An 11,621-nucleotide genomic window follows, 5' to 3' on the forward strand; every position below is an offset into this window, starting at 1 on the left:
ACTCTCATTTTTTTTTTTAAAAGATATATTTTTCTTCCGTTTTAAAACAATAGCTATTTCTTTTAGCAAAATTAAATTTCAACTTTTCACGTGACATATTTAAAATCACGAAATTAAAAAATATTTTGATATATTTAATATAACTTCAATTTAAAATTACAAAATTTACTATTTTTAGTTTTTAAAATTTTACATCAAATCGAAATAAATTATTTTTTTAAAACGCTGAAAGTAAATAAATTTTAGTAAAAAAAAAAAAAGTTAAAATAGTTTTCAACACATTGAAAATATATTTGACCAAAAAGAAGTCTTGAAAGCCGTCAAATGTCAATTTTTGGTACAAATAAACTAGGAAATAAAAAGGAAAAAAAGGTTTTAGGAAGAAAAAGAAAAGAATAAAATGGGGGGTCCGTAAAACAGGCGGTTGAGGAGAGAGAAGAAATAGGAAAATAGAAGGAAAAAGAGGCTCACAGTTTTTGTACAGCCTCACCTCACCTCACCTCACCTCATCCATCTTCTCTTCTTTCCCCCACCTATCCCCAAACCGCTTCCCTTAACGCCTCTCAATATTCTCTTTCCCTTTTGCTCACCCTTCGCAATCGGAATCTCTTCTTCCTTATTTTTAATCTATTTTTCGTCATAATCCTACATCATTTTTTTTGAAAGATCAAAGACAAAATTAAGTTTTTTGTTTTCTTTTTTTGTGTGTTAATTAAGGTCGGAGTAAATTAAGTTGTAGGTTTATTTTGCGAGTAAATTATGGGATTGAACGATGTGGATCTTACGGATGATGGCGATGGAGGAGGAGGAGGAGGAGATGGTGTTGGTGGTGGAGAAGATAAGGCATCGGCGGTTTCGTGTTCGATTTGTCTTGAAGCTGTAACCGACAATGGGGATAGATCCTGGGCTAAGCTTCAATGTGGCCATCAATTTCACCTTGGTTAGTTCGTTTGACAATTTTTTTTAATTAATTAAATTTAATTGGTACTGTTTTGTTATATAAGCAAGCAAAAAACTTCCTGGTAGTAAAGTTTAACTATGGATTGTTTGAGATCTGAGTATCCCCAAAGTTGTGTACTTTTTTCCCCTTTGGGAGAGTAGGATTTTGATTTTATGAAGAGTTGTTGGTTAATTTTCTGTTATTTCTAACTTAAACAAGGGCGTTGAGCAGGTTTTCTGTTAAATTAGACCATGCTTGCCTAATACAGAGAATTAGCATGCCGTAAGCTAGTGGTATGTCTTACACTTTGAAAGGATCTTATCCTCAGGTGTTTCCAAATTTGTGACAAATGGGTAATAGAGTTAAATGGACTTTATCACGCGATGATGATTATCCCTCTTACACAGTACTTGTGTTAGCAGTTTGCAAAACATGGTATTGCATGTGTCAGTTGGCTGGGTGATGTGTATGTTTTAGTGCAGTTCAGCGGCTGAAGTTGAAGGAATACTGGGTTTCAGCTAGCTAATATGAAGAAATACCAAGAATGGCTAGACAGTCTAAGCAATTGTTGATTTGTTCCTTGTACAGCAGAATGATGTTAAGAAAATTACAGGTTCAAAGATTATGCAGAGTTATGTTAAATAAGTATTTAAGGATATTAAAGGAAATTTAGTACTTCTACAACTTCTGAAGTAACATGGAGCAAGAAAGGAGGGGGTCAGTCAATAAAGAAAGAAAAAAGAAGTTGATTAATCAAAGGTTCAACTGATTATCATGCGTGTGTTGTAAAGATGCAGTCTTTAGACATATACCATGCTAGATGAAAGAAATTTAATCATATTTCTTTGCTTGGAGTTGCTCTTTTCCAGTTTTTGAGTCTTAAATCTGGGGTCAAATGATATGATGGCGTGAGATATAGTCAGTTTTATGATTTCTGTATTCCATATGAAATAGATACTAAATGAAAACCAGGGAATAAAAGGAACAGGTGCGGATGGATTTTCGCGCTGAGATTTTGAATCTTAACGTATAATGTAGTCTTCTTATGACTTGCAGTGTCATTTCTGAAAACTAGAAATAACCAAATCTACAATCTTTGTTCTTATTTTCTAAAAAGTTAGTATTGAATTACTATTTACACAATCGTTTCTCGTCTATCGGAAATGATCTCCCTACCCAAAAGGCAGGGGTAAGGTCTGTGTATATCCTACCCTCCCCAAACCTCACTTGTGGATTACACTGGGCATGTTTTTGTTGTTTGTTGCAGAGTCTTTTCTCTTGTGGTCACCATTGATGATTTTATGTAGTCTCTTCTGCTAAATTCCTTCTCATTGTCCTCTTTAAAAATTGGAGAGCGTGTCGTAGTTACGCTATCAAATCTGTTGTGCTAATAGTATCGGTTTCTTGTGCTCGTTTGTCGAGGTGATGGACATTCAATCATCCCAGAATCCTACTTAGAAGATTTCATCTTTTTGTCTAATCTTCTAGATTCTCAAAGATCACGTCGGGGCTAAATCAGATGTATGGTCACTGGGATCGGTTTCCTTATTGTGGAAAGGATCTGGGGTACATATTGTGGATAGAACCCAGAATTTCTCCCTTAGTAAAGAGAAATTTTCACCAATGGACCATATCTGTTGCATTACTTTACACCCCATTTAGCTAGGAGTATAGCAAGGCTTGGGTTCATGTGGGCGGTCGTGTTGAAAAACATATTTATATCAATTAAATAGAAGTGTGTTTGCTTTAACAACTTAAGCTTTTAAATGAGATGGTCACACATTTCAACAGTTTCTACTTCAAGTTTAGTGACTCCTTATTGCGCTGTCTCTGCTTAATTACTAACATGTTCATTCATAATGGTTCCTTAATAACTAATTTATCACATAGTAGTTATAGTTATTTGCTTAGAAGACAGTCTACGGGCAATAAGTCGCCTGTGTTAGCATCTTTGTGTCTACACTCTACACTAAGGCGTCGCCTATGTGAGATGAGACATCCATCCTGAAGTAAACTTTGTTTGAGGGCTTAAGCACATTTTTTGGTTAGCCTTTGTGGAGCTTCCTGATCTTTAATTGCAGACAAAGCCCAATGTCCTCTTTACTGACATATATATGTTTGCATTTGTTAATGGAATCTGGACCGAGTTGTTTTCTAGATCATGTAGTGACCAACAAACTTGAATTTCTACTTGTCTGCTGTCATTTTCTTTTTTACAAAAGAACACATTGTAATCGGAGTAGACGGAGTAGAAGAAGAAAGGATAAATCTGGCTATTATTGTAATGTTTCTCATTTAGGAGATTGTTGTCTTAATATAGCTGATTATCTAAAACTAACCCTGTATCTTGTAATTTATATGATTTTCTACAGTTTCATTTGCTATGTGGCTTCTGCCATTTGTATCAACTATTCACGTCTTTGATATTATTTTACAGTTTGCTTAATGGTGAAGCCATTATCTTTCTAGTAAGTTCCTTTCAGAAACCATTTTCTAGTAAGCATCACTTGACGGAGCTGTGGAAAATTAGGATTACCGACCCTTATCATTTTTGGGTTTTGGGGGGGTGGGGGCCAATTGCGTGTTGTAGCCCTCCTTTAGATATCTACAGTTATTTTTGTTGAATGTATTAGGGCGAAGAAGCTGGGGCCCATGGAGTGTAGCAACCTTTTTTTGTGACGTTCTGTAATAATTTCTTAATGAGAAGAAAATTAGAAAATGGGTGTATTTCATCTTGTTGACAACTTTCCATTCTGGCTATTGGCGTGCAGATTGCATTGGTTCCGCCTTTAACATCAAGGGGCAAATGCAGTGTCCTAACTGTCGGAAAATTGAGAAGGGTCAATGGCTTTATGCAACTGGTTGCCGTCCCCTACCTGATTTCAACATGGATGACTGGGCCCATGATGAAGACCTATATGATCTGAGCTACGCTGAAATGGTAAATATGAGTCATCTCTTACGTACTGTTCAGTAACTTTGTTAATCTAACTTACAAAAAATATACTTGAGAAGTTCTGATCTATCTGGTTTTAATATGAGGTTAATTGGATGTTCTTGTTCCTTTTTTTCCCCTGATAAGGACCATTTGGACATTTCTTTATCTGGATGTCATAAGTTTCTTGTGGATTTTGAATGGTGTGGTTCTCCTACTGAGAACTGATTGAAGATTTGTATTGAAGAAGTAGATAGATATGCCTTATCTAATTCACAATTGCCTTTTCAGTTCTGTTCTTGTTTATATATGCTTTGTCTGTTTTGGAGAGTATTTGCTTAATCACATCTTCTTGTCATGATGTCTGTATTCAGTCACTCAGACCTCTATTGTTGGTTTAGTCTTTTCTTGTCAACAAGAACTGAGGTTCTTTGAGCTTAGAACTGTTAATTTGGTGTTCCAAGAAATCCAAACAATCTGAGTAAAATATTTTTGATATATGAGTTTGCAGTTTGCTGACTTTGACAATTTAGGCTTATATAAACATTATTGATACAAAGGGGCTATTAAAGTGTTTCTATGGGACCTTCTGTTCCTTATTTTCCCTTGATTAATAGGATAGATGTTTGTTGAGATGTCCTGTCTGAAGTATTTGTTTGTGTTATTTACTGTTTCCATCATCGATATGTTATTTGCCTGCACATCTCGTCTACATGGGTTTGTCTCCAAAACCTACACGAAACAATTAGGATAAATCCATAACACGGGATATCCTGATCTTTCACATTCTTAGAAAGTCATCTACATCATCTTATTGAAAGGGTCAATGTACAATGGATTTCTGAATAAGTTTCCTAAAGAATTCCATCAGGTTACAAGGTTTCTAAGACAACATAAGTCTTAGTATTTGTCAAAATAGATGCTCCATATTTTTCCAACATAATTGCTGATTCTATCTCATCATGGACGTCCACTTGTGAATACATTGCCTGTGAGTATAGCAACTGTGATATGTACACTGGCTGCTACAAAGTTGGATGCGAGGACTTCTCGTTTTCAAATAAAGTAGTCAATTATTTTTAGTAGGAAGAAACTACTGCAAATGGTGTGTGTAAAGTTCCATTTTTTTTGTACTATAAAAAAATCTCCATTCTCCTGTCAATTGCAATGGGGGAAAACATTAAAAAGAAAACTACTGTTTGGTTGATGAAACATCTGTTGTTGCGTTAATATTGCCTAAATACAACTTTCGCTTTTGTGTTGCCTTTCTTTTCTTTCTGTGATCTGTTTATTGTTGATTACATTTGTTTTCAAGCCAAATATAAATTTTACTTACTGAATGCTTTATTTCGTTTGCGTGATTTTGCAGTCATTTGGAGTTCACTGGTGTCCGTTTAGTGGATTAACTCGACTGCCATCATCTTTTGAGTAAGAACGATTTTACTCTGAATTTTTCGTCGTACTTTGCTTTCTTTGGGTCAAGCATATCTGTTTTACTTTTGGGTGGAGATTGATTGTGTCTTTTAACCCTTTTGTGATTTTGTTACTGATAACGTTGCCTCACTTAGGGAGCTTGTAATGTTGAAGTGTCACTGTACTGCTTATATAGTCTTTGAAAGAGAATACTGCAATGTTTTAAGTGATCACTTGAAATTCTTTTCCTTATCCCCCCAAAAAAGGGAGGAGGTAGATTTTGGCGTGACAAAAGTTATACTTGGAATGAATATCTTGGTGTATTTATAGAGATGAGATACTGGTGATACCATGATAGATTTATCTGTTTCTTACTTTTCTGCAACTTTTCTCTTTTTGGTGGTATGTGAGTAGTATTTTTTACTTCGTTTTATTGTTACATGTTTCTTCATTGGCTATATCTATCTTACCCTTTTGCTACTGGTATTTTTTCCAACTGCTTTGGTCTTGCTATTTTGTTGTCGTATTATTCTTGCAATTATGTTCCAATAATTTTTCTTATGAGCCGAGGGTCTACCGTAAACATCATTTCTACCTTAAAGGAGGATAGGTCTACGTACATCCTACCCTCCCCAAACCGCAGTTGTTGGATTACGCTTACGCTGGGCATGTTGTTGTTGCTATATTGAGGATGAGGTTTGAGTCAAGTTTGAATACATTGTGTGAGGTGGAAGTAAGCCATTAGTAGAACATTTTATATCTTCATAGATCTGAACGCTGGCCTATTTAGTTTGTTCGAGTTCAGGATGTTGATGGCCCTGCTATTTGGGACTAATCAGCCTCAAGCGTCTAAGTATCTCATTGTTTGCAGGGGCCCTAAGTATGATAGGCCCTCAGATTGTTGCTTTCTTTTTTATGGCAAAGAATTTAGATTTATCAATTTTTTTGCCTCGCTTGATTCTAGCGGATTTGATCTAAGTCGGGATAAGGAATATATCTTTTAAATTTCAGCATCAATTCATGTGGATCGAGCTTCTATGCTGAGGCTATGAAAGGCCCCATATAAGAGGAAAGAAAAAAGATTCAAGTCAACTATTGATTAGCATATTCAGAGTCTACATAGTATGACCCTGATAGTGTTCTGCTCATTCACTGGGAGTGTTCTCACTAACTCTGCAGTTGACACCTTGCTATAAAATGTTGACCCAAGAATGGGCTGCAATCTGTATTCTCTAGACTGAAGCTGGAATATTACCTATATAATATGCTCTAAAGGAGAAACCTGAGACCTTGAAGCTTACATACAAGTTACGAGCTCATTGGCAATGTGTTTTGTACTTCCACTATTAGAACTGTTTCATTTTGACAATTCTTGTTATTAGAGTTTGCAATTGGCTGGGGGATGTGTGGAAACTTTACTCGGATGGGCCTGTATGACTTAGTGGAGTTGTTGGAGTAGCTGGGCCAGTACAGTCAAGCTGTTTGAGGGGACAAAATGAATGGAAGAAAATATTTGATTTGATAAAAGGAGGAATAACTGGGTGGAATGGTTCTAAAGGAAAATGAATTTAAAAATATCTAACTTGATAGAAGCAAAAAGTATCTTTTTTGTAAAGGTTATTGAACATAATGAGGCTGGCAGGGTAGAAGAATGTCGGACAGTATGTAAGGGTGAAAATCAGACGCGTGGATTAGGGATGCATCACCAGTTTGACCCGCTGTTGGGGAGTGTGATTTAAATGGGAGCAGGATAGAGGAGCGGTTTCATTCTCCTCCAAGTTTTGAACATGTGAGCCAACTAAGGCTGGACAAAGTTCACGTGAGAGCAAGTTACTACCCTGTTTTATTCTATTAAGGCTAATATAGAATTCAACTCTTAATCTATCATATTTATTTTTTTGCTTTCAAATGATTGCAGGTTGGAATTAATTGTTTTTTGGTAGAAAGTTTGATTGACTTTAGTTTTATCTTTAAGGATATTAATTATTGAACTATTATGATCCAGTATATATGACACTCCTTTGTTTTTTGATATTAACACCGTTATACTAATAAGATTATTTATATAACTTCTTGCAGGTTCTAAATTCAAATTCGTTTAAGTAATGAAATTTAAAATTTAATGTGATGATTACCCTTATCAAACCACTATTTATTAATTCAATTTCTTCATTAATGTTTTTTCCACTACAACTTGTATCACGCATAAGTAAAATCAACATTTTTAATTCGTCCTGCTATATCACATGGGATGGAGAGTAGCTATGAGCTAATGATGAGAAATATTCATCAGCTTTCTTTCTCTTGATGGAGTAAGGTCCCGTACCCTCCTCACTCCTTCCTCCCTCTCCCTCTCTTGCTTTCGCTGTGCTGTAGATTTTGCTGCTTATGTCATGTCTAGGCTTTTTTTTTTTTTCTTCCCTCTTCTCCTATTTTATTTTCTAATAATAATTCCTCTGACCATTACAATTCGCATGACTGCAGCGAAGGGGATCTTTCATCCAGTGCATGTAAGTTTTCTGACTCTCTGAACTGCTGTGTAGCATGTCTTTTTGTCTAGCTTCAATAATTAAAAGTTTCTCTTACTACTTTGTAGATCACGATCTTATTGGTCAGCATGCTATATTTGCTGAACACACAGCCGTATCATCTGCTGCTCATCCATGCCCATATATTGCCTATGTTGGAATTCACCCATCATCCTCAAATTCGAGTGGAAGTATCAACGACGGTCCTAACTTCAACAATCACTGGACTAGTCCATCTGTTCCCAGCGAGATGCCAGCTTCTTATGCTTTCCCGGGAATGGATGTGCATTATCATAGTTGGGACCATCATTCATCTTCTTTCCCCATGCCAAACAGTCGTGTTGGTACTGCTGATCAGTCCTCAGTTCCCTCTGTTACTCAGAGAGTTGCCAGAACCAATGCTGATATCGCCAGACCAGGATCTTTTGTCCCTCCATTCCTTGTTGGTCACGGGTACGATATGTGGAATCCACAGGCTATTAATTTGTTCCTGGTCAAATATTATCACATTCTGTAAAATATAGGTTCTAATTTGTACCTTACAAAAAGGCTTTACATAGTCAATCCCTTAAACATGCCAGATATTCCATTTAAATACTCGAACTAAGTTCTGTTGCAATTGAACACCTCAACTCCTAATAAAGTGTTCCAATCAGACACTTTTGGTTCAAATTTTGTAATTTTTTTTGTGTGTTCTCATTCGTCTATTAGTTAGTTAAGTTAACCACATAAAATACGTCATCTCCTTTAATCCTTTAATTGTACGCATTTGCTTCAATAAGCTGTAAAATCTCAGGTGTTTCCTACTAGAGGTTGATGCATATATTTGAAGGAGAATACATAGTCTGTGGTTAACTTAGATACCTAATTGACAAATGAGAACACACTAAGAAAATTTGAATGGAAAGTGTCTAATTGGAACACTTTATTAGGAGTTGAGGTTTTAAGCGGAGCGTCACTTAGTTCAAGTGTCTAGATGGAATATCCTGACAAGTTTAAGGGGCTGGCCATGTATTAAGCCTTACAAAAAGTTTCCCCCTACATTCCTTTACTTTTTTTGTTTTTCTGTTTGGATGGGAGGATGGGTACAGGGTTAGGGGTTGGAGTACAGGGCCTAGAATGTAAGAAGAGAGAAGGGATATAGAGTTTAAACAAAATGTTGAAGGAGTTGGAGTTATTTTAATTCAATTTACTCCTGCTTTGAGATGACTTGAATCAAGTCATTGTGGTGCTCCTTTTTGAAAATCCCGAGTAAAACAAACTTAGCTTTTTTGTTATTTTTGTTTTGCCTACTTTAGGGTGGGGAGGAATGTTGTTTTTGTACTGATACTCTGTTTTTGATGTGCATCGCTTTTTTACAGTTCTGCTGCCAGAGCTGGAAGTTCAGTTGCCTCACCTATGATACCTCCTTATCCTGGAAGTGTAGCTCGAACTCGTGACCGTGTTCAAGCTCTTCAAGCATATTTTCAGCAACCAAGTAATTCACCAGCTGTACGCACTCCTGTTATGTCTTCTACTCGACGGTCCAGCAATCATAGAGGGTTGGCTCAAGTGGGGCCAGCTGCCTCATCATCTGATCAGGCTGGTGGCTTCTACTTCTATCCTTCAGGTTCTTCAGGAAGAAACTTTCAAGAAGCAGAAAATCAAGTATCTAACAGATATCTTACTTGGGAACGGGATCACTTGCCCGCCTTCCCCTTGAGTCAGGTTGAGAGAGATCCTATTTGGGGGCCATTTCATCACACAGGTGTTGGATCTGATACTGTTAGCCGATCAGGCAGCTTCCGCCCAAGGCATGGGTCTGAGAGGATGCCGTCCCAGAACCGGTCGTGAATTTCTTGTGCTGTTTTGATGAGAACTGTGATTACTATGAATGAACCCAATTTATGTATGTTTTGAGAAAACGATCTATAATGGTTGGAGTCTTGTCAATTTGGCAGGTTCAAACTGTTTCGTGGCCATGAATGATCCCTTCCTGATGGCCATGAGTTTGTGTGCTGGGATTGTGGCGTCCTCTTGTTTGTGCCGTGGGGTTATAAATAACATCACAATGTTAATGGCAAAGTTCAAGCTAGTGGTTGCCTCTTTATCTACTTTATCTGCTGTGCTTGGTCACCACAGATTCCTGCCAGATTAGTAAATGGTTTAAAGATGTCCTTGATGAACCAGAATATAGTTTTGGTCGACAGAACCGGTTGTTCAGATTGGTTCTATGGTTGAGGCACCCACTGTATCCTTGTTCCAAGGGTGACAAAGAATTTAAAGTGTTGAAGCTATTAGACTCTTTAATCCTCCTATAGTAGTGATGATGGTTCTTTGGTACATTTTGAATGAAATAATAATTATTTCATAACACCAATTAGCAAGAAGAGCCAAACATTAAGAAAAAAATAATGTTCAATTATGTGCAGACTTTTGTAATGTTTTCTCACCAGCCTCGTCTTGAAGTAACTTTCTCTTGTTATTAATTTTTTCCTTGCATTTTGTTTATGCCTAAAATTCTTAGTGAAGGATTTGACATGGTCCAAAATAAGGAAAGAGATCTCATAGAAAAGTATTACATGCATACTTTATGTAGTTCAACGTAGGACATCGCTGCACAAGAAGTTTAAATCATTGGACTCATACTTTAAAAGTTAACAAGGGTATAGTAATTTTGTTTAGACTACATTAGTAAGTGCACCAGATCTTTCAGTAATATATATATATATATATATAAAGCGTAGTTGCCACGTGAACTTGTAAATTTTGAAAAAGATCATTGTGATCTGTTGAAAATTGTTGTTCGATCAAGTGGTTTTAAATTTTAGAACATGATTTAAAAGAGGGGAGAGAGAATTAAGCCACACAGAATGATGAAGAAATATAATCTCCAACAAGTAACAACATAGATCATGCATTCAGTGAGACACGAAGACGAAACTCCTTCAATAGACCATTACATGATGAACATGAATTAATAAGTAATTAAATCACTCTTAGTACGATAAGTGTTAAAAAGTAACAACATAATTATTATAGTGTTGACATAAATTTGAAGATCATGCGCTCCTGATCTTTTTTCTTTCATCGACGTCGACAAATCATAGCTATTTGTGTGACTTAAATACATTTCAGCAGCCTTTCAATAACAGTTTCAATAGGCAACCTTAACTACTATCTTACCCCATATTAAAGAACCACTTTACGGTAACAACAACGAGAAGAAGCAGAACAAGTCTATTCAATTTGAGCTTAGCACACTCCTTTTCAAGTTTAACTTTTTTGAGTTTTTGCTTCAATGCAATCAACTTCTCTTCACTATCTTTTAATTTCTCACACAGAGTGTCCCTTTCTTGTTCAGCGTCTTTGAGCTTTTGCTTCAATAGATCATAAGAATTTTCAGCATCTTTGCACCTAATCATTAAGCTCGATTCTATCTCAGGATATTGATGCACAGAAATTGAAGATTTTGGATCAATCCATCTAAAGTACCCACATCCACCATTTTCCTAAAATACAAAAAAAGTAGAATAATAAGAAAAATCATCAAAAAAAATAAAATTAAAATCTGTGAAAATGATATAAACCTTTGAAACTTTACATCCAAAAAATCTACGACCCGGATTTAATGGAGTTCTTGAAGTTCTTAAAGGACAAATTTCAGAACAGTAACACAAATCGGGTACCTCAACATCAAAGGAATTTTGCGACATTCTTATAAAAAATGAGAGAAAAAAATGATTTAAGAGAAACTATGAGATAAATTTGAGAGTGAGATGAGAGAAATTGAGAGAGGATTGAGCTATGGAGGAGAGGAACAAAG

At 36.1% G+C, this 11,621-nt stretch overlaps 2 protein-coding genes across 2 annotated transcripts; one reads left to right on the forward strand and one right to left on the reverse strand.

Moving 5' to 3' along the window:
• The first annotated feature begins 376 nt into the window (after window positions 1-376).
• LOC107839624 (E3 ubiquitin-protein ligase RFI2) lies at window positions 377-10,284 on the forward strand. The gene is made up of 6 exons (XM_016683198.2): window positions 377-940; window positions 3,712-3,881; window positions 5,245-5,303; window positions 7,773-7,798; window positions 7,885-8,269; window positions 9,178-10,284. The coding sequence occupies exons 1-6, from the start codon at window positions 760-762 to the stop codon at window positions 9,647-9,649; spliced, it is 1,293 nt and encodes a 430-aa protein (XP_016538684.1). The 5' UTR covers window positions 377-759; the 3' UTR covers window positions 9,650-10,284.
• Window positions 10,285-10,720: 436 nt separating this feature from the next.
• On the reverse strand, window positions 10,721-11,621 carry LOC107879819 (uncharacterized protein At4g04775; the record flags this gene model as incomplete). The annotated part of the gene is given in 2 exon segments (XM_016726763.2): window positions 10,721-11,307; window positions 11,386-11,621. Coding segments are annotated over 2 exon segments (456 nt in total). The 3' UTR covers window positions 10,721-10,977.

This window comes from Capsicum annuum, chromosome 8 (assembly GCF_002878395.1).
Source record: "Capsicum annuum cultivar UCD-10X-F1 chromosome 8, UCD10Xv1.1, whole genome shotgun sequence".
NCBI lineage: Eukaryota > Viridiplantae > Streptophyta > Magnoliopsida > Solanales > Solanaceae > Capsicum > Capsicum annuum.